The following is a 26,562-nucleotide window of genomic DNA, read 5'->3' as shown; positions in this document are numbered from 1 at the left end:
TCGGCTTTCCAGGCCAAGAGGCCAAACCCTCCGCACACGGCGCAGCGGGGCCCGGCCGGCAGGGCCCTTCGAGCAGCCAGCAGACAAGTGCCACTGGGGCCTGCTGGCCGCTGCCAGCTCAGCCCGTGGCCCGCCAGGCCCCGCGCAGTTCTCCTCCTTTCCAGCACCTTCCAAAGCCGCCCGCTCCCAGGAAACGCTGCCGCGGCTTGGGCCGATGCAGGCCGCGGGTCCAGAGAGCGCGTCCGCCTCCCTCGCCGTGAGTAACAGAAACACCGCCCCCCAGAGCCAGGGCCGGGGAAGAAAAGTTCCTGGCGGTGGTGCCACGGTTCTCCGGCTACGTGCCGCGGAGGCCGCCGCCCCCCGAGCCGCCGGCGGGAGGGGCGGCCCGGCCCGGCCCGGCGCTCTTGCCGGTGGGACGCTGCAGCCGAGCTCCGGTGATGTCACGCGCGGCGCATCCCCGCGTCACGTGCCCGACCCGCTCCTCCCCCAGCCCCGGTCCCCGTCCCGCCTACTGGGCCCGGAAGGAGGGCGAAGGCCGCCAGCCAGCTTCGGGAGCCAGCGCACTGCCCGGACCCGCCTGCTAGCTACCGGGCACTGCAACTGCCACCACGGGCGGGTCCAGGCCCTCGTCACCACGTTCCTCCGTGCCCGCCGGTGTTCACATCTTCACCTTCTTGCCCAGCCGCCGCTGCCCGTTTACCCCTCATCTCAGCTCGGCGAAGCAGAGCCGACTAAGCAGAACAGTAAAAAAGCAGGTACCCGCCGGAGCAACGTGCACTCTGTCTGCAAACAACCTTTTCTTTACACCCCGCATCAAGACTCCCAGTGGTACAGAATCGGCAAGAACATCCCGCTTTCCTGGAGGTGGAGTTAGTGTAAATTTGCAAAGTGTTCCAGCAAATTAATCAGAGTATTCCTTCCAGCTGAACTTCGTGTGCCCAACATAACTCCTCTGTGTCATAAGCAATTCAGCACACCAAGACATACACAAAACACGCTGCAAACCACATAGATTTAAGCAAATAAACACATACAAAGGGGCTAACTTTTGAGCTATTTGACTCTCAAGTTTTTTTTGCAAACATGAAAGCCATGTTTCCTCCTCTTAAAAAAGTGAAAGCTGATAACCCCATGTAATCACCTGTCTTCACGCACTAATATACAGAGACAAGCAATCAATCACGTATGATTTCTCTATTTAAATGGCACCTATTAAATCTGTGGTCAACAACACAGCAGATGCACACAGGGTAGCAGAGGCCAAGGTTTCCTCACACCACTCACACCAGTTCCACCGAGGTTTGTAAGGAATGACCAAACCCGAGCAAAACCTGCCAACGACAGCTTCTTCGTCAACAGTCAGCAGAAGATTTCTATTTTCACACGGACATCCTTAGGCTGACTCAAGGGATCAGACGATTAACGCCCCACCAAGCCAGGCAGACAGGTCATGCGTGCCAGCACGTTTCCCTTATTTCTGCCCGTTAAGACTTTGCCCAAGTGATCACAGATGCTGCCAGAAAATCGTTAAGCTTGATTCTGTTTTCAAGAGCAACCGCCGTATGACTGCGCGCTGGAGAGAGCCACTTGAGGTAAAGCTTTATTCGTGGAGAGCCGCAACGCTCCGCACGCCAACAAACCACTACACCCTCACGCTCCCACCCACTCTTACCCACTGCCCAGCACCTACGTGGCTGAAGCCCACGGGGACGCCTCCACCGCGCTGCCAGACGCCGACCACCCAGCGGAGGATGCCGCCGTGACGCCGGTAGGCCAGATCCGGCCGTACGCAGCTTCCAAACGGGCCCAGGCGCTCCTGCAGCGGGCCGGCTTCGGCTCCGCCTCCGCCCATCAGGAGGCGGGAACAGCCCCGGGGGCCCGCCTGAGGCCCGGCCCCGTCTCCACACCGGCTCTGTCTCGTCCGGCCCTACGAAGCGCAGGGGAGCTGTCCTACACCACTCGCCGCTTTCGAGACGTGCCTGTCCGCGCGAGGAGAGGGGCAAAGCACATCCCGTGAAGCCGCCGGGGGCCACCCTGCGGGCAGCCGATCGCCCCTCGCCGCCCACCCACAGCCGCGCACGCGCACTGCGGGCGGGGGTTGCGAGGCGGACACGCGAGTCCGCGCGACTTCAGCCTCTCCCGGAAGTGTCGGTCACTGGTCCCAACTGCGGCCCTGTCACTGTGCGCAGATAAACTGTGTTCGTGCAGTCCTGTGGGCGGCGGCGGCTCGGTTCCGGGCGGCGGCAAGCGCCATGGCCGCGGATCTGGCGAGATGCGGCTGGGGAGGCGCCGTCTTGCTTCTCCTGGCACTCTGCCTGCAGCCGCCGCCCACCCAGTCCCGCAGCCTCTGTTTTGTAACGCTGGTGAGAGGGAAGGGGGGCGGCAGGAGGGAGCCGGGCCAGGCCCACGGGGCTGGTGAGGTCGGACAAGTATGACGTGGTGCTGCCCGCAGGTGTACCGGCACGGAGACCGCTCGCCTATCAAGGCCTATCCGCGGGACCCCTATCAAGAAAGTTCCTGGCCCCAGGGATTCGGGCAGCTCACGCAGGTGCGTGTGCGGCCGCGGCGGGACACGGGGCTGGCCAGAGCCGGCGCTGTCAGTAACGTCCGGTGCTCTTTCAGGTGGGGATGCAGCAGCAGTGGGAGCTGGGCCAGGTCCTGCGGCAGCGCTACCGTGACTTCCTCAGTGCCGCGTACCGACGGCAGGAGGTTAGTGCCGCCGGTCGTCGCGCCGACACCTGCGTTCGAGGGAGGAATGGCGTTATTTACCGCCTAGGGGCGTGGGACACTGGGGCCAGGCGGCAGTTGAGGGCAGTGGGGTGGAGGGGGGAAGTCGGCGGGAAACGTCGCGCTCGTCGAGAATGATTTCTTTCAGAAGAGAAACGTCGCTGGCACCGGTCTCTTCTCAAAAGTGTTTTTGTTTCTAGCCCGTTTCCACCGCAGGCTGCCTAGATCGAGAAGAGAGGGCCGAGTGCAGGCTTTGTTCTGAGTCTGCCCGCCTGGGGAGGACGGATCAGGCAGCCTGCCGCTGCTGCGGGCCCTCAGGCAATTCAGCCACAGACTGTGGAGCAGCAGCTCCGCTAGGAGACTGATAAAGCGGCGTCCTCTGAAGTCAAGGGGACAAACAGCAATGCTGTGTTTTAGCTGGTATTTGTGTCTTACTCGGGATTTTGTGATTACTTTTTTGTCAAACCAGCTGACAAGAAAGCAGATAGTACTTGTCCTCCCTTCCCCAATGCATTTCAGGTACAGACTCATGGGAGTTTGTATATATAAGCAGTAATTACTCACCAGCAGTGACTCTCCTTTGTTTCCACCTGTAAAGTATCAACTGCTTCAATTCCCCAAAGCTATTAATTTCCCTCTCTCTCTGGGATGTTGACACGCTTTTTAACAGTTCTTGAGAAATGGGTAGGTTTCTTTTACAAAAAGTTATGGAGCTCTTGTTGGGTAAGGAAATGCTAATTGATTAGAGAAGTGAGAGTCAACTGGAACATGATCAAGTGCCACAACGAGAGTCTTGCTGCCATGTGGTGCAGATGGACAGCAGGCAGTCAGCTCCCCTTGCTCTACTAGTGAGTCAGTGTCTGTTCAAGTTATATTATCTGAGCTCATTTAGGGAGAGTGAAAACTGAGAAGCCCCATATGATTTTCTGTCTTTGTTTTCCCCCTTTTTAGGCTCCCTAGTGAGCACCCAGTTTGACATAGTTCGGATTACATCCCTTTGACGTTTTCTTCATCAACAAAACTTCCAGCATTGGCTCGAACACGGATCTTTAACCTTCCTCGATAGTTCCTTTCCAAACATACTTCACTCTGCTAAGCTTTTGCCAGCTGAAACTGTTTTCCTTCTCATGCTTGAGAAGGAAAAACAAACCAGAGCATATGCAAACAAAAGCTGTCCTGCTAACCAAACCTGAACTCCTGCACCAGTTGAGCAACCTCTAAGAAGTGTTGCCTCTAAGTGACACCTGTATGACCATTGTCACCTGACTCAGCAGCAAGCTGGAGCCCAGGCAAAAGGTGCTGAAGAAAGCATGTACTTTCAGGGCTTAATTGTTTTTTATGATAGAGGATGAAAGCAATCTTGTCTAATGAGTCCAGCGTCAGTTGTTTTCAAGCCACAGTTAGGAAGTAAAATTGACTGTTAAGTTTTCAGATACGCTTCACTTGGGAGATGCTATCCAGAGTGAACACATACTTTTTTTTTTCTCATTTCTCTCATCTAACTTAAAAAAAAATCCCAGTCTTGACATTGACTTTCATTCTTCAGGCTTTTTATTGTTGTTTAAAATTCAACCTGCTGTTTTCTACAATATCCTTTCACTATTTCCTGTGTATTCATCTTGTTTCATCACTGGCTTCTCTCTTGTCTCCCCTTAAGTGTATTTCTGGTACCAGGATACCAAAGTTTGCCATTTTGACCATCTGAACTTTTCCGTATTTTTCTTGTTTCTCCTTTTTTTTGTTTGTTTGTTTTGTTTTGTTTTTTCCTGGCTCACATCTCTCTTTCTTTGAGCACTGGAATCTCTGAGCCTTGGTCCATCAATCCCAAGAGACCACAGTGGACAAATAAAATCCTAGCTCTTCCTTCCTTTCCTGCTAGTCAGATCACTCTTGTCTTCATTTCTCACACAGAAAAACTGAGGCTTGGAGAAGCCATTTTTTTTCATGAGCTCAAAAGGTTGTCTCTAGAACAGAATGTAGGAGTTTGCCCCAGTCTTGTTATATAAATATAGTGCTTTTCCTATCTGTGTCCATCATTATCTGCATCTCTGTCTTGCTGTTTTCTTACTATTCCTCATATTCAGACTCCTTTCTATCTGTAGCCAGTGCATCTGGCTATCCCCCTGATCCAGAACAGACTGCTCTAGTATTGCACAACACCAAATTGTCTGTCCTCACAGTTTTGTCCAGGCTGACATCAGCAAGTTTGGTCACTTCAGCTCCTGTTTTCTTCTTGTCAACGATTAGCTGCTGCAGTGGACTTGGGAATGCACTTGGCAACGTTCCTCAGCAAGTGCATCATCCTTGTCCAAGCATCACCACTTACAGTAGCACTACTAACGGTGCTCTGTCCCTGTCCTGGCAGATCTTCATCCGCAGCACAGACTGTGATCGGACACTGATGAGTGCAGAGGCCAATCTGGCAGGCCTGTATCCCCCAGAGGGACAACAGATGTTCAACCCTAATATCTCCTGGCAGCCTATCCCTGTGCACACAGTACCTGAGTCTGAGGAAAGGGTAAGTTAGTCTCAAGGATATGTACTGACTACTCAAATAGTGTGGTATGCTGACTTCTCTTAAAGTGTTTGTTTCAGTCTTGAGTCAGATTGTTTTGAACTTCTCCTGGGACCTACTTTGCAAAGGTTCTGTTTTTAGAACAAGACAAGAATTCAGGGGCTGTGTTCTCTCAACATGTTAGCTGGAACACCTCAGCAGACCACATGTGATTTGGAGTACATTAGAAGGCCGTACTTGGCTTTTTATAGATGCATTCCACAAGTTAGGGTTTTGTTACGGTTGTGTTTTGACTGAAAATTCTGTGCCTCATTGTTCTCGATGACCTAGCTGCTTTTGTCTCTGCTCAGCTACTGAAGTTTCCTTTGACCCCCTGTCCACGGTATGAACAGCTACAGAAAGAAACACGGCACTCAGCAGAATACATAAATAAGACAAAAGAGAATTGGGTAAGTGATTATTTACATGACATAAGGTAGTTTTAGGCTTGTAGTATCACCTCTCTACAGTCAGAGCTCTGAGAAAAAGGTAGGAGTACCTGTGCATGGGATACACTATTGAGACCAGAAACATGAAGATCCTTCTCTTTTCTCATACCTACAGCAATTTCTGCATATGGTAGCAAACGAGACTGGGATCCGGGATGTCTCTCTTGAATCTGTTTGGAGTGTGTATGACACATTGTTCTGTGAAGTAAGTTTCACCATCATCTTAGAGGTGTGGGAATTAATTTTTAGGACTCACTGGATTTATTGGAAAACTGTTTTGCAAAATGCTTTAAAACAATTTTTCACCATTTCCACCTACGGTTAGAAGTAAATGTTACAATTTCAGACTAATAGCAGTTCCTGTGTGCTAGAAGGATGTGCCAAGAGTTACCTGGTGCTTTTGCACCCTATAACTTCCCATTTTGTAGCTTATATATCATGCCAGAGATAGAAGAACTCCCAACTGTATAACAAATACCTCTTTTGAAAGTCACTAGAAAAAAAAAAAGACTGCAATCTGAAATCTTTAGTTCTCTGTGGACAAGTCTGAGTTAAGGGCGCTAGAAATGAGATCTCTGGAAACTGAAAAAGCATTAATTAACTTCATTATTTAATTTGGAATCTTAAATTAGGGTTCTTCCTGGTTCTACTTCTACATCCCTTACTTTAGGTCAACTACTTTCTGTTCTTGTTAATGCCATCTCTAAAAGAAAATAACGTTCTTCTGTGTAAACGGGGCTCACCCACATACATCTTTTTTTGGCCTATTATAAGGTCCTTTGCCAGAGAACAAATAGAGACAGACATTACCTACTCTTACTGTATGGGGTGGGGAATCAAAGTCTATATTCACACCAAGGTGTGTTGAAAGCACATCCCATGAAGGCTTAAACAAAAAAATCAGGTTAGCTGTGCTGTGGTAGTGCTCAAGTAAAGGTCATACAGCCAGGAGATGGAGTTGTTGTACACAAAGTTATTTGTGTGTACCTATACAGCATGATGAAGTAAGTTCTAGAGATCTTTCATATCCAGCTAGCTAACTCTGGAAGAAACAGTAAAACCTGAGCATTTTGACACTGTGTCATGCTAATCCTATAGAGAGGCAAGATTGCTTAGCTTGCTGGCGTCGATATACATTGGTATGTGGTAGTGTGGGGATGTAAAAGATCAATCAAAGTGCACAGAATTGCACTTTGCTAGGTTAAGTAGAAGCTTAAGTTACTGCAAGCTGAGAATATTCCACTCCAGAGCTGCACTGTGCTTCATAAATTTGCCCTTCGTATCACAAACTACATCTCCTATCTTGTAACAATCCCAGTGAAGCAACTTCTGTCAGTAACAAAAAAATCCTTTGGTCAAAGAGATCAAGAATTTCAAATCTTAACTCCTTGTCAAGGCTTGAATAATGAGCTTGCAAATTGGGCCTGCAAGGTCAGCTGACAACCACTGTGTAATCATCAAGAACTTGGGAGAATAGTTCACTGTCACAAAGGGAAACCAGAACATTATGAGGCAGGGGAGTTTTACTCTCAAAACTGCACCCTCAGGTTGATCAGTCTCTTCCGCTGCTTTGGACTTCCTCTTTTTTTCTAATGCATGCAAACAGTGTTCTGAAGAAAAGGACTGGGTTTTTTTCACTTGAGCTGGGAGATTCATTCTGCCATCTGGATGGAGAAAATAAAAACATCCAAGAAGTAACAGCTATTCTCTTTGAAAATTCATGAAACAATAAATAACTAAGTTGCTGACCGGAATTTCTCTGAACCAGAGACAGAATGGGCCCTTAAGAATATTCAGCCTCATCTTCTGGCAGTTTGGTGAAATTTGGCATAAGAAATTGCTCACTGCTACGGAACCATAATTGCCACTTCTCTGCCAGTATAACTAATCCTTTCTTGTAGTGGGTTGGCTGCAAAGCAAGATCTTCTCTTGATTCCCAGTTCTCTGTATTCTGGGTTTGAGTACTGGGCTTTGTTAGCAGTGCATCCCAGTATTGCATCTACAGAGTGCTTGCTAACTTTATACAGTATCTTCCTCAGAGCCTGTAGGGAAATTGTGCTGCAGATATGCTGGAAACCTTGAGTTTGTGACTTTTTTTTTTTTTTTTTTCTCCATGCCATCTGCAGGGCAGAAATCAGCCACACATAAAGAAATTCCCTAAAATGATTATGTTGGTGTTATGATAATGAACTCCAGTTGTGCTCTCACAGAAACGTATCTCCTAGATTTTAATCATTGGGCTTCCCATTACTAGTTTCTGAAATAACATTAAAACCCACATAAATTCTTTGCATGCAGTACAGCACTGTGAAGACAGAAGCATAAATGGGAAAGGGGTATATTTAAAATATTACAGGAAATCAATAGCAGTATGGGCAAGACTCCAGACACCCTTAATTCATTCTCTGATTAATCTGTGATCCATGCTGTTTCTCCTAGAAAGCACACAAAATGGATTTGCCTGCATGGGTGACACCAGATGTCATGGCTCAATTGAAGCAACTAAAAGACTTTGGGTTTGAATTTCTGTTTGGGATCCACAGTCGGATAGAAAAAGCTCGTCTGCAAGGCGGTGAGTGCACTGGAAAGGGAACTTCATGCTGCCCTGTCTAGTTTTCACTCTTACCAGCTGCTGCCTTTCCTCAGGGGTCCTGCTGGATCACATAAGGAAAAACCTAACAAAAGCAGCAAACGTTTCTGCCCACCAGAACCTGAAACTACTTGTCTATTCAGCGGTAAGTCAGAGCTTGGGGCTAGCTTTTATTCATCTCCTCACAGGGGATTTTGGGCTTGGTGATAATTATCCACATGCAGTGATGAGGACATAGGTATTTTGCCTCTGGATGGGTGGGATATGCATTATCTGGCATCATTCCTTTAGGGCCCTTGAGGAAAACTCCCAACTTCTGCAGTTCCCAGTTCCTGTTAGCTCAGGCTTGTGGATGAGACTGGAAAACTTTGGGGAGCAAGTGTATCATTCACTTGGTAGATGGGTTGATGCTACTCAGATGGGTTGATGCTACTCAGATGGGTTGATGCTACTCAGATGGGATGTTTCAGCAGTGTAGATAGTCATCCCCCTTTTCCAGCAGCCTACTGACTGGAACGTCATGTGTCTCTCCCACGTTGCTCTCTAGAGCTTAATTCTTAAAAGCACAATGCAGGATAGATATGGCTGCGTTTCACTTCCTCTCCTTCTCTGGTAATGTCACAGAACCATTCTAGCAGTACAGTTCCTCTGCCTTCTTCCAGATGGAAGTTACAATGGTGGCATTCCCTCAGCACTGCTCTGTCCATTACTGGCATGTTCTGAGCTGCCCTGCCACATCCATAGAGGTAACTGATTTGTTGTTTTTTTTTTCCCTCTTTCTCAGCATGACACCACACTTGTGGCACTGCAGATGGCTCTAGATGTCTACAACAAGATTCAACCACCATATGCCTCATGTCATTTATTTGAGCTGTACCAAGAGGATGATGGGTGAGGGCTGCAGTAAAGATACCTGCTGTGATTTCACCTCAAGGGTTATATACTTAGGCTATTCCACCCTAGGGGGATGCAATATTGCTTCTAGTGGCAGACTTAGGAAAAAAGCTACCACCAGACTAAAGGAAAGGGTATGCATACTAAATGTTTAGGAAGGAATGACTTCAGCTGGGGAAAAAAAAAAAAAAAAAAAAAACACATTTATCTGTGTTTTGTTTTCAGAAACTTCTCTGTGGAGATGTTTTTTCGGAATGAGAGTGGGAAGGAACCTTTCCCACTGACAATCCCTGGCTGTCAACATAAATGTCCACTGCAAAGATTTTTGGAACTTACAGATACTGTTGTTCCCCAGGACTGGGAGCAAGAATGCCACATAGCAAGCAACATACATGACACAGGTGAGCCCAGGCTGGACCAGTGTGGCAGAAGGAGTAAAGTTGGATGATATCATGGTGACCATTTTTGTTTTCTCCCTTGCAGAAGTATTTGTGGGTCTGGCCGTGTGTGGATCCATTCTCCTTCTCCTTATAATCCTCCTTTTGACTGTACTCTTTCGCATACAATCTCAGCCTCCCGGGTACCGGCACGTTTCCAATGAGGGAGAAGAACAGCCCTGACAATGCCTCAGCTCCTTCCCAGGCAGAAGGAGGGAGTAGTGTTGCCCCTAAGGATGATTGAGCACCTTCAGTTACTGAGCATTCTGCTTTGGCTGTTGTTTCCCAGAATGAAGCTGGACTTGATTTTTGGATGCTTTCTTAAGGTGATGTGCCAGAGAGAGGACTGAAGTACTCTAATGGAAATGACACCTTAATTCTGAAGCCAGTATACTCTGTGGTGCCCCTTAGTCCTCATACACCTTACCTAGTCTGGTGTTCCCAACATGGCCAGTTGGCAGTGGTCAAGAGTTTTCCTTCTTTCAAGTGACTGTAAATGTTACCACTCACAATTGTAGCAAAGGGGCTTGGGCTTCCAGCAGCTGCCACATGCAGTGCAGTCAGTTGTTGGATCTCTCTTCAGTGTCAGCCTTCTTTGAGTGCTTTTCTCTCAAGCTGTTAGGCTGATGATAGTGAGAAGGCTGGGTTTGGAGCAGAGGGGACATTTCACCAGCAGTGCACTGAGACTCGTCTACTGCCCATGCAGAGGGAACTGCTGCAGATGATGGCAGACTGTGAAAAGTGTTTCTTGAGATGGCTGCCAAGTAGTTGCTGCTGGAAACTGGTCTTTTTTTTTCCTTCCTCATGTAGTTCAGGAGAGGACTGGCCTGGAATCAGGACAAGATTGAAAACCTGGCAGTAGTTTCTAGGATTCAACTCGGAGTAGGTTATAGATTATCCAAAGAAACTAAGAGCTTCATCAGCAAGATGAATTCCTGTGACCACAGCAAACTCAGACCCAATTTCTTGTGCAACGTTGGCTCTAGAAACGAGAATTTCTGTAAGAAACTTGGGCCCTATGTAAAGATTCAGCCTTTTAATTTGTCTTGCCCATCTCTATCTATTACAGAGAGTATCCAGTACTGCAGGCAGTCTAAATTTCCACTATTGAGCCCAAGGAGTGTGCTTTACTAGCAGAATGGTTTTAGGCTGCAATTAAAAGAGAGGTAGCAGAGCTGTTTACCCAAGACTAGATTAAATGCCATGTTCTGTAGTTTTTCTTCACATCTTCCCTACTGGATGGACACCAAACAAATGAGGAAAAAAAAAAAGCCAAACCATCAAGGATCAAGGTTTGCAGGTTACTGGATGCTTTTATTTGCCCTGCTTTACCATTTTGTACAAAATGGAATTTTTCACTCCAGGCTGGTCTGTGTGCACTGCAACTGCTACAGGGAACTTCATGCCAAGTGCTCACCACCTGCCTTGTAGCTTTTGGCAGAAACTGAGAGACTGCAGCAGGCACCAGAAGCACAGGCTCCTCACATGGTGATACTGCACGTTCACTTCTCACTTTTACTTCCCTTTCTGGTGCAGCTCCCTTCCCTTCTTGGTGGCAGAAACCAGTTACAGACATTTGCTTTTCTTCCCCTATGGAGTACTGTGGGGACTTTTCCCTGTACCATAATCAGCATCTGCAAGCATGGGAACTCGCCATCAGCAGAAGCAGCCTGCTGTTCTCAGCATCTTTCTCACCTTTGTGTCCTCTGAAGATATAATCTAGGTCTCCTGCACAGCAAGACAGTCATAAATAAAAAGCTACTGCCTGTAAAAACAGGCACAAGAAAGAGGTAATAGAAAGTGCACTTAAGAGGACCAGACCTGTTCTTTTTAAGGCAATGCACTTTGCACACACAGAGGAAAGATTTCTATGATTTAGACTTTTTGACTGTGAATAACTTTCTGTAATTTTTCCAATACATTTCATTTTCATTATTAAAATCAAATTCACACTGAACTCTACTCCTTTTCTTCTCTAAGAGTTGACAGGGCTAGAACCAATGTGCTCAGTGTTGGAAAACAGACAGAACTTGCTGTAGTATACCTCCTCCCAAAGTAAGTCCCTGATTTACAATCCCACTTAAAGCAGAGTGAGAATTGAGCTAAACTATTTTGGACTGCATCAACCATGCATACATACAGCTTAAAATGCAACCCATCCAATCTGGAAGGGTCCACTGCAGCATGCTCTATTTCCACCACTATTCTAGGTCTCTTTAGCCTTCTGGCAAAAAAGGTCAGTAACTTCCTCCTCCATTCGAAAGCAGTTAAGCAGAATACTTAAAAGCAGCCACTCTTCATATCAAAGAAGAATTTTAGTTTAGTAGAAAACTTTATTAATATCAACACTGCCAAACTATAAAAGTGAACATAGGGAATCTGAGCAGACCTGGAGCTTTTCCCATCCATTAACCTCTGGGACAGCAACAAGGCCCCAGGCAGCCTTGTAAACAAAGTAGAAAGAGCAAAACTTTTAACAGTAGTCTTGAGATTTGGCTCTGAGCAGGGGTGTTTGGAAGAAATTCCTGCTTTGTAACACTTTTATCCAACATCATGAAATGCATAGGCATGCATAAAAAACCAAACCAAAACAAAAAAGACATCAGTTGCAAGAAAAATCCTAGAGCTCTGAAAATAGAAACTACAGAATCAGTAGGTTCCCAGCTCTATACTGCTCTTGCATAAGTTAGGTGAAGAGCTCTGGGGTCATCATCTTTGTGGTTGTAGTTAAGTAGCTGTAAGCACAGAGTAGACTAAGCCTGAGGTCTTTGCAAATGCATGTTTTGTAAGATGCTTAGATATGGGAGAGGCTGGTGTTCCCTGGGATATCCAAGCTACCCACCACTCCACCTCTGTGAACATTCTACCTTTTCAGGACGTTTATCTCGTTAGCAACAAGCTTCTCAGCTCCATTTGATTAGAACAGGCCAAGGATCCTGCCAGGAGCTGCTCCACAGCAGACTACAGGAAATGGTAACCTCTGACAGATGATAAGCAGTTGTAACAGGCTGGAAGCAGTTACTTCAGCAGGACCTGAGCACATCTTCAAAGTTAACACCTCAGAAAATTGATGCTAACTCCATTTGGAAGAGGAACTAAGTACTGACATTCTAGAGTGGGGAGCAAAGAGAATCAGGAAAGCAAGACCAGATCCAACGAGGAAGGACAAAGAAGTCTAACACCCTGCACAGCTTATACTGCTCCTTGCCAACATGGAATTCGTACCCTGTGATCTAGAAAGGATCAAAATACTAAATCAGTTCTCTAGATCCTTCCCTTTTCGCTTCTTTCCCTGTGATTTAGAATCATTGCTTTTTGTTCTCGTCTCCTCCAGCTCCCAAGACAGTAAGTTAGCTTTGAGTTTACTTGTCCCAGGGTTTGCTTGCCTTTGCCCTCTGTGTCTGGACAAACTCCAGCTTCCAATACCCTGTTCTGTCATGGCTTTCAAAAGATGTTCTTGTTTCTTGGCCACCATCTCCTCCCGGCTCCAGATCAGAATATTAAAGCCTGAGAGGAAAAATTAAACACTGTGCATCAGAAACTCTACATCAAATATAATACTATGTCATTTAAATGTCAGGAATTCAAAACGTTTTCTGTTTTAAGATATTTCCAAGGTACAGAAGATGCAAAGATCTTTACTGCAGATGCCTTTTCCATGCAGCCATGGAAATTTGATCTAATTAAGAAACGTACGTAATTCCTAACCTCATCTGCCACAAGTCTAAAACCTAAATCTATAGCCAGCTCCCTTAATCCCATACAGTCTGCAAAAAACTGAATAATCTTTGCTCTGCAGCCTAGGAAATGAGATAAATGAAGGGAGAGGGTACAACCTAGGAGGAAAAAGCTTCCTCCCCCCTCCCTGGCTTTCTGCCAGGGACACATGACCGGCAGATGGCATCAGGTCCTTACTGCAGGGTGGCTTCTCACCCTGCTGGACTCTCTGCTCTGGGGAATGATTCACAGATGATGACTAGCAACCTGTTTCCTAACTGCAAAGGTGAAAGACTGAAAATAAGGTCTTGATCCCTTTTAAAAGTTAAGAACTTACAAAGGACTACTTGCATGCAGAATTTGGGAAACCCTCACTCACAACTTGTTTCAGTCTCATGAAACAAGCCTGGCCTTTTCTAGGAGTAGAACCCACCTGTGCTTAGTGCCCCAGGTTCTCTTTACTTACCCATGCCAGAAGCCAGTGTGTCTCCCATAGGGTTAAATTTGTTGAGCTGAAAATGGAAACACAATCACAGTCTGTAAGAGCCTCACTGCTTATATAACAAAGTCATAAGAGCACCACCACTTATATAACAGCAACAAACCATCTGGAAAAGCTAACGTTCCCTAAAGAGTATTTTTACTCTTGGACTAGCCTTGCTCGAGTCAGCAGCTTTAACTGGCAGCCATACCCCCACACAAGCATGAGTGCGTCATGCGTATACTCCTATTGTTCTAGTCCTAACCTGTATCTCTTGGCTGTGATTCAATACACAGTGGTCCCTTTTGACTACAGTGTTCCACTCACCGAGATGATACCAGAAGCGTTTGGATCATGGAGTTGACAAACCATCTCCCCAGTGTTTCCATCAAATACATCCACAGTCCGTAGCTCATTCACCGTATACCCTGGGAACTTAGGGTCTGGGTAGCGACCTGCTACAATGAGGTCATAGCGAGGATGCCATGTTGCCTAATCATAGAACAGTGATGGGGAGTTAAGAGAAAGGGACAGAGCTCATACTGGCGAACACCAGACAACCAGCAGTGTTAGCAAGTTTCTACATGCCATTCCCAGCTTGAGGAACATGAGTATCCTCAGAACAACGCTCTGCTGGGAGTTTCAGCAGTGTGAACAACCACCCTTCCCAGCACTCGGGTACTTCTGACTTAAACCAGCTGCCAGCATCCAGTGCTCCCCTCAGACTGCACATGCTTAACTCACCTTAATGGGCGTGAGGTGCTGAAACTGTCGATGTGGATGTGGGATCAGATGCTGTGGCTTGGTCCAATCTGAAGATGAGTAAACCCTAATTTCATTGCGCTGGTCTGTGCTCAGGAGCTTGGCACCATCTGTTGGGCTGAAGTAAGCTAGGAGAAGTGGACAACACAGCAAACAAAAGATCATAATGCTGTGGCTGACAAGAAACATAAAAGTAACATTTCTCTGATTGGAAGCCCATTGCTATTTCTTTAATAGGGATATGAACAGAGCCCTGTGTCCTAACAGACAAGACTTCTCCCAAACAAACGTGAAGCTCTCACAAAGAGTAAGCTGAAACCTACAGCACTGGGTTGCATAGGACATCATTATTCTCATTTTAGTATCACAGAAACAGACATTGCAAAGAAAAGAACTTGCTCATTCTAATGGAATAGCAGTGGAAAAGTTGGAGACAGACATCTGCAGTTGGGATTTCCATGAACTGGTAAAACTGTACCCAAAAACCAGAGATTCGAGTCCCATGCTCTTCTTTTGTCAAAGGAACTGTCCGCACAAACTCAGTTTTGTCATCTCAGGTACTGCTGCTTCTTCCACACTCGCCTCTCGAGTTTGTACGGCAAGTCTAAGACTGCTGCAGCTACCCCATCCACCTCCTTGCCTCTGGCCACATGTTCCCAGTGCCTTCCTTGCTGTAACACTAGCTATTGCACAATTTCAAATCTGAACAAAAGCTAATACTGCCACAACAGTTAAATGCTGAGCTGAACGGGCTCTCTGCAAACACCAATGCAATCCTTAACTCACCTGCATTGACAGGTTTGTCATGAGGAAGCAGATGAAGAAAATTTGTTTTATTTTTAATGTTTCTGAGGTCCCAGATTTTCACTGTCTGATCCACAGATGCAGTGGCCAACAGCCACTCACATCGGGAGTTAAACTCCACATGAGTCACTTTCTTTCTGTGCAATTTCAGCTTCCATATCTGCAACAGAGGAAACAGAGTGTCACACAGAAAAAATATAATCAATATCTGAATTAAAGAAGCAGAATAATAATCTATTAATGCAGAGTCTTACATTTACAGAGTTAACAAAACTTCTAAAATAGACCATGAGTTTATCCACTGGAAACGAAAAAGAATGACCTTGGGAACTAACAATTTAATTCTAGAACTTTGATCCACCATTTTATTACAGCTATGAGAAATTAAAACATAATCCCTGATTCATGCCAGGGAAGAAGATCACATCTGGTATATCTTATACAGTGCCAGTTTTCCACCTGCAAAAAGATTAAAACAAACTGGGACAGGCAGAGATAATGTGCTGACAAGATAATGTAAGTAGGAAAGGCCTGCTTTGTGGTAGAGACCCAAAAAAATCTGCTGTGTTTATCTTAATGAGAAAGGTAAGAGGAGATATAATTGGCTTCTAGAAACAGATCAGCAAAGAAACATGAAGGTAGGAGAAATATTTCAATTAACAAGAACAAATAGATATAAAATGCCCATGAATAAAGTTATATACAAAGATGGAAGGTAATTTCTAATCAAAAGGATGAAGCTGGCACACCCTCTCTACAACAATGAGCATCTCCTAAGTGCAGAAAAGACTCACATTCTTTCAGGAGAAAAAGAGTAAGAAAGGGAGCAATTAACCTTGAATAATCACAAATCATTTGCAGCGTGCCTGACCTGACCAGTGTTACACAGCTGCCTCTGGCCACGGCCCACTGAGTGACCAACTCTTACAGATGTCTCTCCTTACAGGCAGGAGAAACGCTGATTACGATGTGAAAGCAGGGCCCACTCACAGGGTTCTCCAACAGGTTGCTGTACCACTTCAGCCTGGAGGGCACAGCCTGCCTCTGCCTGCCCTCTCGTGTCCAATAGCAGCAATGCAGTTTCTATTACAACATTTTCAAAGTTACGCTTTAAGTACCTAATCCAAGGTCATGGAAGAGTATACATCAAAGTACTATCTCCTGAATAACTTATATCAGAGCATTAAATTTCTGGAAATGTGGAGGCTGTTGGCAGAGGGTGCTCACATCTTGCGATTACCCTGGGCAGTATGGCCCCTGTTAAGGATGGGGTAGGACACAGTCCCTATTTGGGAATTATTACCATTACACACAATATGTAGAATGGCAGAAGTGGAGAACTTAGCACCACCTAGACAATGGGTGGACTCATGTCCTGAGCTGCAAGGCACTTGGTCCTCTTTTCAGGGTCCCTGTAGTGTAGGAAAGAACATAAGCAATGAAGATTCCTGTAGAGGAAACACTGCACAGAACCATACAAACCTCTTCACCAGAAGTGCTGAGCAGGACCACGTTGCCCACATTATCTCCTGTCACCACTGCACGGCAGTTTGCAGAAACATCAACACTGCAGTACCAGCAACTAGAGGGAAAGACACAGAATCAGTGCCGCCTCCCAGAGGCAAGTGAAGGCGGTGGAGCTCCAGTTCACACCTTGTCCCTGACGAGGGAGACTGCTAGTGTGGGCCTGAGTATCAGGAAGGTGGATGGCTTATCAGCAATGTTTTCTGTTCATGACTGAATGAATATGAAATACCTTCCTAGCCATTTGTGAAGTGCTCATTAGACGGAGTGTGACATATTAGGACAGTGGAACATACTAGAATCTTAAGAGCCACTCCTGCACATGGACACACCTTGGGAAAGATCAGAACACATTTGTGACACTGACAAATGTACAGAAACAACTTTAAAATTACATTTTCTACAAAACACTGAAGAAGCAATAAAGAAAAGACAAAAGCTTTGGACTGGAAAGTTGCACATCAAACTGGCTCAACTTCATGCTCCAAGAAAGAAAACTGAACACAGACTTACCTGATAAAGACACAAGCCCTAGCTCTGCTGGAAGGGGAAAGGCAGTGAGGATAAAGCTGGGGTCCTTTGGGAACTTGTTAGGAAAGCTTCACTTGCAAAGATAAATTATGCTGGAGTCAGCCTCCAGAAGTACAGCAGGGTAAACTCACTAACATGAAACTCAGACTGTGCATGAATATTTTGTGACTTTCCTATGCAACCTGAGCTTCTGCAGACAAAAAAAACCCCACTGATAACAATGAAGAGGAATAAGCTATCCTGCTCTTCTCACCTCACACTTTATGAATGAAAAGCTGTCAGCATCTGCAAGACAGGAGACGGCATCACCAAAAAGCAATACCAGAAGATGCAGGCATCATCATCAGCTACTCTAAAAGTGTAGTTGCACTGTGGCTGCTTAGATTTCACTCATTCTGTACTGCTAAGGTCAGGACCAAGAACCTGTCCCCCCAAGCTCCCTCTCAGGACCAATTCTTATCAAGAGTCTCCTAACACTGGCAAAGGTGAAGATATTAGAGAGCACAAGAAGCAGCACAGAATTAATCCCAAGGAACAGAGAATCAACCTTGCAGTGCCTCCTTCTCACCAAACATTATGGTACTCATGGCCACAGTCCGAGACACGGGAGATGACCTGCACTGCTCTGCCCTCAAGGTCCTGCAGACTTAGGGTGCCATCCCCTGATGCCACATAAAGCTTCACAGCCTCATAGGGACTGAACTTGATGTCTCCGAGAGAATCTCCTGGCCCTTTCTGGAATACACACAAAGCCAAGAGGCATCAAGGTTAGAGTGGAAGACAAAACCTTAACTAAACACTCATCTCCTTGAACACGTTGCTGGCTTCCCTAGGTAAAATGCACTGCTTTCTGACAGGGCATGGATATAAGAACTCTTTTTTTCTAGTGAGTTTCTCATCTGAGCACAATCATTCTGAGCCTATATGTTCAGCCCCACCACACTGAGATGCAAACCCCATCAGCAACATTGCTTCTTCTGCTATGAGGGCAGAACTAATGTGCAGTGAACCACCTGGCTCAGACCAGCCCTAGGAGATCACAAGCAAACCCAGCACTGTTCCATGCAGAAACCACAAAAAAAATCTCATGACAGCCCTGCAAGAAGCTTTTCTTACAAAGACTTCATTCATCAATTCCCTATAGGCTGCTTCCAGTGCTGTATCTGGTCTTTCTCAAGGTACCAGCAGGCAGGATGAGAGTGGTGCAAGGAGAAATCCTACTGCTAACCCCGTGGCACAGGAATCTTATGTTCTGTGTGATAATATTGTTGTTTTGGTTTTCCCCCTAATCTGTCTACTGAGGAAATGTGGAAAACTCTACACAGAGACAGAAAAGAAGGATGATAGCTGGGAGTTCTCAAACTCTTTGATACTCAAGTGCATTCCATCTCCTGCTCATAAAGCAACTACTCAATAAAGTCTCATTGTAAATACTAGATTTCAAGAAGCCAATGAAGATTAAAACAGGCCTGCTTGTAGAGCTTGCCTCTCCTCACAGCAGTAGGATGGCAAATTGTCATCATTGCTGTGACAGGCATCCCACTGGGACACAAGATCCTCATGTTCCAGGATCCAGCCTATCCCTCCTTGCTTACCTGTCCAGTAATCCCAAGCACTACTGCAGTTCACCTTCTGCAGCTGGAACAGCGAATTTGGAAACCAGCCATGAAAGCTGCCACCCAAAAAGAATCAGACGAGGAAAAATAAAGACTAGCCTAGCCCAAATTCCATCACTTACCTTTAAGCACTAATCTGAAGTAACTAACTGAAGAGCTCAGGCATACTTATGAGTCCACAGCAAAAAAAAAAAAAAAAAAAAAAAAAAAGTCTCAGAGGGTGATTCTTAGCACAGGCAGGTAGAGTTGCCTCTAGCAATTCAGGAGTGGCCCAGACTCTTAAATTTGGAATTTTTGATAAGCACCAGAAGTTAAGTGGGATGAACTGGGTGGGATGATCCTTATGGCATGCACCACTTCAAGTCAGTAGTGTCTGTGGAGAAGCACTGAATGGACTAGAAATAGTCCTGTAAAAAACCTCTGACAACAAGCAGCACTGCTAACAGATGAAGAGGTTAGAAGGTCCCCAAAGGCACAGAACTATGGGAGATTTAACAACAGAGAGCTAAGGAAATCCACTGGCACCCCCACTCCCTCCCATGTATAAGCAGGAAATAAACAACATCAAAGGGTCCCTCCTTTTCAAGAAGGAAAGTTCTCTCCTACCCACCACCCCATTTCAGGGAAAAATAAAAAGGAAGAGTGAGCCTCCTTGGAAGAGAGAGGATCCCTGAAATTCAGAGGATAATGGACATGTATGTAGAGAAGAGGAAGTCCAGCTCCCACACATTGGAGACAAACATCTGCCTCACTCTGTCTCTGTCTGTCTCTCTCTCTCTCCCTCTCTGTAGCACTCCCGCCAGCAGGACACAGAGGCCCAAAGCATTGCTGTATTTCTTACTCCCAGTCCTCGGTGCTGGTGAAGACTCGGACAGTATTGCCATTAAAATCCTGAAGGGTGGTAGTGCCGGCAACTGACGAAGTGTACAGCTGACTAGGGTTAAAAGGGTTAAACTTCATTCCTGTGATGGCCCCTCCAGCTCCCATCTACAAGGAAGGGGATGAACAAAAGAAAAATCCACTGAGTGATGGGGAAGGAGAAATGTGTGTTCTGTAAGTCTGCAATCACTGCTATGTCCTGAACAGCAACAGTGGAAAACACCACAACCCTCCCAGGAGACAAAGACAACCATGTCTTGCCACATGATGGCTGTCTAGACAGCTGCTCTCCTGGAGGACAAAACTGAACTATTTCATTCCCCAAGCATGGGGCTGGCTGGCACCATGCTATTTACAAAAAGAGAGAGATAACTGGAATTTCTGGAGGGTAAACCTCCTCCCACTGAATATCTGTGTTAATTTGGAAAGGGGAGAAAAGTTACAGTCTTTGAGCCCCTGTCGGAATGGGAATGGCTGAATAAAGCAAGGAATGGACGTCCCAGCTTTTTGAAACGTTCATTCTGCCTTAGTTTCTCATTTTAGATAAAGGCACTTTGTTTCTCCCCACCTGAAAAACTTTCTTCATCTGACACAGAATAAAAGTTGAGCAGAGAAAGATCAAGACCTAAACCAGACAGATAGACCCTCTCTGCCTACTTGTTTCTGGCATAACTGTTTTGCCAGTTTCTGTATTGTTTTTCCACTGAGCACACATCAAGTACTGCTTCATCATGAACTGAACCCAACTCAGTTCTCTCCACTAGAACAGTCTGGGACTTAGAAACACATGTGCTGCTGCATCTCAGTCCTGCCGCACAGCTGGCTACTCTGACACCCAAGACCCAACAGACTTCAATTTTGACCTGCAGTATTTGTTGGTACTCTGGTTCTCTCTCCCACCCATTCCATACACCCCAAGACTTACCCCTTTTATGAAGCAGGTTTTAGTAAGTACTTCATAATCCCAGAGGATGATGTCTCCACCTTTGGAACCAACCGCTACAGTACTGGGGTGTGTTGGATGCCATTCCAGACATGTCACTCTCCTGTCAAAGGGACTTGCTGTTCGAAACAGGCGGTATGAGGCTAGAGAACGCAGAAAGGGCAGCTGCAGACACTGTTAAAAAATGTAATTATTACTTTTTCAGGGATTCCCAGGAGTCTGTAAATGAGGAATGCTAAGAATTTCTAACTGTTATCAGTGTTAGTATGTTCAAACAAAATTCCAAGCCTCTCTGCAGAATGAAGAGAACATGCTGTCCCCAAGGGAAACAGCCTGTGACCACACAAATTCACATCAGCCACAGTACTCAGATAGCAACAAAGAACTGCGAGATATCATGCTTTAAGTGATGTACACAGAGCCAGCTATGTCTCATGGCCTGAGCTAAGAGGGCAGGAAAATTAACAAGGGAGAAGAACAAGCCTCCACATCAATAAAAGTCACTTAGGACTCTTCTCTGTCTTTACTAAGCATTCAAAAAATGCTAACACACCATCTAGAGATAGAGTATTAGGGTCCTCCATCCAAACTGCCTGCAGCTTAATTATACAGCGTAAGAGTGAACAGAACACTTGAAATAGGGAATGAGAAACCATGACATGATTCTGTTGCTATTCAGATGAGGAACAAGTACTGCTTGCATGAGTCTGGTGATCCCTTTACCATTTAGATACTTAAATTAGATAAATCACCTGGAAGATAAAGCCAGCCCAGGTGCTTCCCACCTACGGATGTTGCAGAAAAAAGTTGATTTTCAAATGAAAGGAGGAGTATGGCTCTGAAAAGCAGTAAAATATCATGGTCTTCATGGAATGTGTTTGTGAAGAGGAAAAATCAACATTAAACTTGACATGATTAGCAAAGCAGAGTGGATACAAAAATAGTATGATGAAACAGTCAGATCAGCATGCAAAAGTAGCACTGTGCAGTAACTTAGTTGGTAGAATGGCAAAGTTTCAATATGATTTGAGGAAGCACAGAACAGAGCATAAAATGTAGAGTGACAGGGCCAGGACAACTGAAAGGGAAAGCCAGCTCAGTGCTTGCGTTTTACAGGACTAAGAAACATAAGGGTGTGTCAGACTTGGGAGCCACAAACTGTATGTGAAGAACTTTAAGCCCCTTTAAAGTTTCCCTGCTTGTGCTTAAGGTGTTTTTATGTAGGCAGCTGAGATGTCCAGTGGGTCAAGAAGAATAAACTCCTCACCTGCCTGAGCTGTGCCCGAATGGAACCTCCCAGCATGTTCTGGTAGAGATAATGAACAATGCTGCACTGCCGCCCCAGCTGATGGAAAAGGACTCTGTTGTTTTTCATCATGGACCTACCTCCACTCCAACCTGCCAGAGTGGAAAACAGTAAAACTTACTGAGAAGCAACAGCTGTCACATTCATTCAGTAAACAATATGGGGAGACATTTGCATTTGCAGCTACATCCACAGAAAGCTCTGTCCACAAGATAAAAAGTCTCTAAATAATTCTTACATGCCTAAGGTGCCGCAGCCTCTGCAATTATGGAGTCCAGTGCTTCCCAGACTGACAGGGCTTTGTATATGCTTCCTTTTGTTAAACTTTCCTTCTCCTTGCCAAAGACTTATCAAAGAGACAAGAAAGCACTAAAGCAGTGCCACAGGTGGTGCTTGAACAGTATGCAGTTTGAATGGTTAATATCCAAAATACATGAAACTATCAAAAGTCCCAACAACTTGGAAATAAGCCATGGGAGGTGGTAAGCCCCAGGGTACAGCAAAGGGAAGGTCATGTGTGACCAGCAGAAATGCAAACACCTGAAAATTCCCCAAGCGTAGCAACATGAGTTCACAAAAAGTTCCTGAAACGTCTGCTTGTGAATCAGAATTTTCCATCTGCTTGTGCTGTAGCCCATAGTCTGCCTGCAGTACTATGAGTTTTGGTTTTCATAATAGACTTGCTGACGCCTCATCGCTGAAAAAAATTTTGCTGAGAGTACAGCATGCTTTTACATTTTATTCATGTTCCAAATTTTTCTCTTCAGAGACCTTTAAAAAAACCCAGATCTGTTCAGTCCCATGTCTCTGATCTAATTATCCCCATGGCAATGGTTTGTAACACGCCAAGGGCTCTAGATGTCAAATGCATTGCTTAAGAAACAAAAATGCTATTTTAATTTAAGGGTATTTATAAAAAAAACATAAGACTGAAAACAGAGGAATCATTCTATATGATTAGAAGATAAACAAAATCTTTCTTTAATGCAATGCTGGAGCCTAGAAATGTAAAGGTTTCAAACTAAACTTCTTTATTCACATGCCAACATAATGCTAATACTTGTCACACCTGCTCAAACAGGAACAAAAGTATTCACATTTTCATTCATTTTTTCTACAGAATTAGCATCCACGGTTCTTTTTTCAGAGGTGATGGAAATAATGGTACTGTTTTCAAAATTCCATTTTATTATGAAGGGTAATTTATTAAGGATCAACCCGTAGGCCTTTTTAGAATATTCTGGAAGAAACCCTGTTAAAAGGTGGTTCAACTGAAAAGAGACTGAACCTGTCCTATATGGCTCAGGAAAAAAAAAAATCCAAAACACAAAAATCAAAATTGGAACACAGAAAGGAAAAGCTCAAATACAACATTCTCCACCTTTTAAAAAGAGGTTGAAGGGGAAAATATGATTTGCCTCATATTTTTCTAAGTACGTCAAATTTCCTCTGAACCTTACAGATGCTTACCAAATCTGAAAATCAAGATTTTTATTGTAACTTCAAGCATGTAGATAAATTACCTACAGAAGACGCTTTAACTATCCACAATTATACATGGAACTCCTTTCAAACAGAGTATTTTGCCTCGACATCCACTGTTCACAGCGCCAACTGCTCCATTCTAGAAAATGTAAATGTACAAAATAGTACAACTCCTGTATCTGTGACAGTGGAAAAACACTTCAGTAATTTCTGGATCCTTAAAGCCAAAACTGTACAGAAAGCATTTTACAAAGCCATTAAGTCCACTGACCTCCTAAACAAAAAATGGAACTAAAGATTTCATCTGAGAAAGAGAAGCTCAGGGCAGGCTACCTCGTTCTCTACAACTACTTGAAAGGAGACTGTAGCACAGTGGGTTTCGGTCTCCTGTCACAAGAAACAAGTGATAAGACAAGAGAAAACAGCTTTAGGTTGCACGAGGGGAGGTTTAGATTGGACATTAGGAACAATTTCTTCCCCAAAAGGGTTAAGGATTAGGACGGGCTGCTGAGCAAAGTGGTGCAGTCACCAGCCTTGGAGGGATTTAAAAGGTATAGTCATCATGCTGAGAGACATGATTCAGTAGTGGACTTGGTAGTGTTAGGTTAATGGCTGGACTTGGTATCCTAAGGGTCTTTTCCAACCTAAACGATTACATGAAAATAGTCCTTACTGTAGGTCAAGTCTACACAATTTTCTCGATAACCATTCCAGTACCTTAGAACTTAAGACACCTCTCCTCATGTATCAAAAATCTTTAAGAAATTTTAAGTTACATACTAAAGGGAAAAAAAAGCACATGGGAAGTGATTAGTGAAGGTCATTTAGGGTAAATCTGGCGGGGAGAAACAGTAAGGATCCAAGGAAGCATTACCCATTTTCTCTGGGGGTTTGGATGTTTTTCTCACAATCAATCTTTTTGCTTGTGGCTCATTTCCTAGTTCCTCGTAGTCCAATTTCCTCTTCCCAGATGATTTTGCTTCTTCCGTCCAGTGCTCAAGCGCCTTGTCATGCTTTTTGTCCTTTGGCTGGTTCACTGGAGCCATTCTGTCTGCCCACTAAAAGCAAACAGCATGGAAGGTATGACTGTCATACACTTTTAACTAGAGGATGGAGAGCAAAACTGGAATGAAACACATCCCAGTGGTCTGAAAGTAATGATTATACACGTACCCTCTTTCTTCAGCATGACACTAGCTTTTTGTTGTGCTCTGCTAGAGGGAAATAGATTTAATAAACTCTTCTCTGTTCACATATGAAAATTAATATATCCTAAAGCATTAGAATATGTTTTGACAGATGTGCTTTTAACCAACTTCTAAGCTTCCTCAAAACTGCACAAAGTACATCTGTGAAACCATGTGGGCTCCTAACTGTTTCTCTAGTAGTTCACACTGAGTTCTTTAGATTCTGATAAGAAAAAACATCAGAGCTTTTATGGTGATGGCGAGGGCCAACTAGTCTTCCACTAAATATGTTCAGAAGGTGCTTCCTATTTAACAGCCACTTTTCCTCACAACTACCACCTGATACTAGGCTCCTCCATGAGCCGGCAACCACACTTAAACTGCTCTTCTGACTAGAGATTGGATGCACTGACTATCTTGTGTTTTGACGACCAAATCCCGACAGAAAGTGCGGGCCTCCCACAAGCCTTCCTTGTAGCTGGCAGGCGATGCGTCACACGCTGTTTGTAGCTGGGGATCCCCCTAGAAGGTCCTCTGCGAAGAGCCTCGTAGAGGCTGATCCCATGCTAGAGCTAAACTTATTTATGAATCTGAATGCCATTCGTGAATGGCTGTCAAGGCTCTCTGCCCGCGTTAAATACAGCTCGGCAGACCCCGCGCTCATTCCCCAAAGACCGCTCACCCCGCGCCGCCGGGTCTTAAGGGTGCCCGCGGGGCTGCCCCTCAGGGCCGCGGCCCGCCAGGCCCCGGGCTCGGCCGCAGCCCGGCTCCCCCGCGGCCTGGGCGGGAAAGGCCGCCCCGCTCTCACCTGCGTTCCAGCAGCCTGCGTTCTCCGGCACGGCCGAGAACGACGGGTGGCAGTCAACCCCTCCCCCGCGGTTTCATAACCGGGGCGGGAAGGAGGGGGACAGCGGCTACCGGTGCGGCGAGGCGGGAAGCGCTTCCCCGCCGGACCCGCCAGGCCGCGGGGAGCGACAAAGAGCATGCGGGCCCCACCCGGCAGGAGCGACCGCTGCCCACCCTTCGCCGCTGAAAGCCAGCAGCCTCGGCATGGGGAGGCTAGAAATAGGCCCAAGGTGCCAGCCCTAGCTGCTGCCGCCTTCTTCAGCCGCTCTTACCCTCTGCCAGCCTCCCCGCCGGCCCAGCCGCGGCGACGATCAGCGTAAGCAGCACCCCCGGCTCGGCAGGTGCAGGATGGCACGGGGAGGGGGGCGCTGCGAGCCTCACGCTGACCCCGGGGCATGGCCCCAAACACACAAAGTATCTGGGTCATCTTTGGCAGCTTATTGTTGTGGGGTTTTGTGCATGACCTAGAATCTTCCATACTTAATTAGTTTCTAGAGCACCAAATTGGCATGTTAAAGCTGCATTGTAAGGGCCCAAATACCTCCATCAAACAGCAATCAAAAATTACAGCATTTCAAAACAAGGCTTCCACAAGAGGATGCACCTGGTATTGGAACCCAACAAGAAAATGCACTTTAAAGGCAAGTAAGATATCCAAGTATGGATAAGCTCAGGGACTAACAGATCTTATATGATGAAGCATACAAGAATGGGGAAGACACAGTCCTACCACCTCTACCTGCAAAGAAGGCTGCTGTCTGCACGCCATGTTGCCTGGTGAACCTTAAAAGTGTCCTGTGCTCCAGGCCTACCAGTAACTATGCTGAGTA

General features: G+C 45.7%; 3 protein-coding genes across 3 annotated transcripts in view; 1 reads left to right on the top strand and 2 right to left on the bottom strand.

The window, feature by feature from the left end:
* NR1H3 (nuclear receptor subfamily 1 group H member 3) overlaps positions 1-189 on the bottom strand; it is a 28,232-nt gene extending 28,043 nt beyond the window's left edge. The window contains exon 1 of the mRNA XM_054380684.1: positions 168-189. The gene's annotated coding sequence lies outside the window, so the exon portion shown is untranslated. The remainder of the gene's footprint in view (positions 1-167) is intronic.
* A 2,063-nt stretch (positions 190-2,252) lies between these two features.
* ACP2 (acid phosphatase 2, lysosomal) lies at positions 2,253-10,974 on the top strand. Its single transcript, XM_054400258.1, has 11 exons — positions 2,253-2,363; positions 2,453-2,548; positions 2,623-2,709; positions 5,093-5,245; positions 5,593-5,691; positions 5,846-5,935; positions 8,170-8,302; positions 8,377-8,465; positions 9,105-9,211; positions 9,440-9,615; positions 9,698-10,974. The coding sequence occupies exons 1-11, from the start codon at positions 2,253-2,255 to the stop codon at positions 9,832-9,834; spliced, it is 1,278 nt and encodes a 425-aa protein (XP_054256233.1). The 3' UTR covers positions 9,835-10,974.
* Positions 10,975-12,840: 1,866 nt separating this feature from the next.
* On the bottom strand, positions 12,841-24,757 carry DDB2 (damage specific DNA binding protein 2). Its single transcript, XM_054400496.1, has 10 exons — positions 24,574-24,757; positions 22,176-22,306; positions 20,891-21,082; positions 18,039-18,205; positions 16,898-16,997; positions 15,398-15,575; positions 14,594-14,739; positions 14,177-14,341; positions 13,835-13,880; positions 12,841-13,158 (listed from the first exon to the last, which is right to left on the bottom strand). Exons 1-10 carry the CDS (start codon positions 24,743-24,745, stop codon positions 12,908-12,910), a joined length of 1,548 nt encoding a protein of 515 aa, XP_054256471.1. The 5' UTR covers positions 24,746-24,757; the 3' UTR covers positions 12,841-12,907.
* Between the last annotated feature and the right edge of the window lie 1,805 nt (positions 24,758-26,562).

Source organism: Indicator indicator, chromosome 4 (genome assembly GCF_027791375.1).
Source record: "Indicator indicator isolate 239-I01 chromosome 4, UM_Iind_1.1, whole genome shotgun sequence".
In the NCBI taxonomy this organism is placed as follows: domain Eukaryota; kingdom Metazoa; phylum Chordata; class Aves; order Piciformes; family Indicatoridae; genus Indicator; species Indicator indicator.
Note: the sequence above shows the minus strand (reverse complement) of the source record. Positions and strands in the feature narration are given on the sequence as shown.

Bases quoted from the DNA above. Each gene is read 5' to 3' on its own strand.
- ACP2 (XM_054400258.1), top strand. From the start codon at position 2,253: ATGGCCGCGGATCTGGCGAGATGCGGCTGGGGAGGCGCCGTCTTGCTT. The intron at 2,710-5,092 runs GTTAGTGCCGCC...CTGTCCTGGCAG, and splicing joins CCGCGTACCGACGGCAGGAG to ATCTTCATCCGCAGCACAGA. The intron at 5,936-8,169 runs GTAAGTTTCACC...TGTTTCTCCTAG, and splicing joins ATGACACATTGTTCTGTGAA to AAAGCACACAAAATGGATTT.
- DDB2 (XM_054400496.1), bottom strand. From the start codon at position 24,745: ATGGCTCCAGTGAACCAGCCAAAGGACAAAAAGCATGACAAGGCGCTT. The intron at 13,881-14,176 runs GTGAGTGGAACA...TTCCATTTTCAG, and splicing joins ACGCTTCTGGTATCATCTCG to CTCAACAAATTTAACCCTAT. The intron at 13,159-13,834 runs GTAAGTAAAGAG...TTTTCCTCTCAG, and splicing joins CACACTGGCTTCTGGCATGG to GCTTTAATATTCTGATCTGG.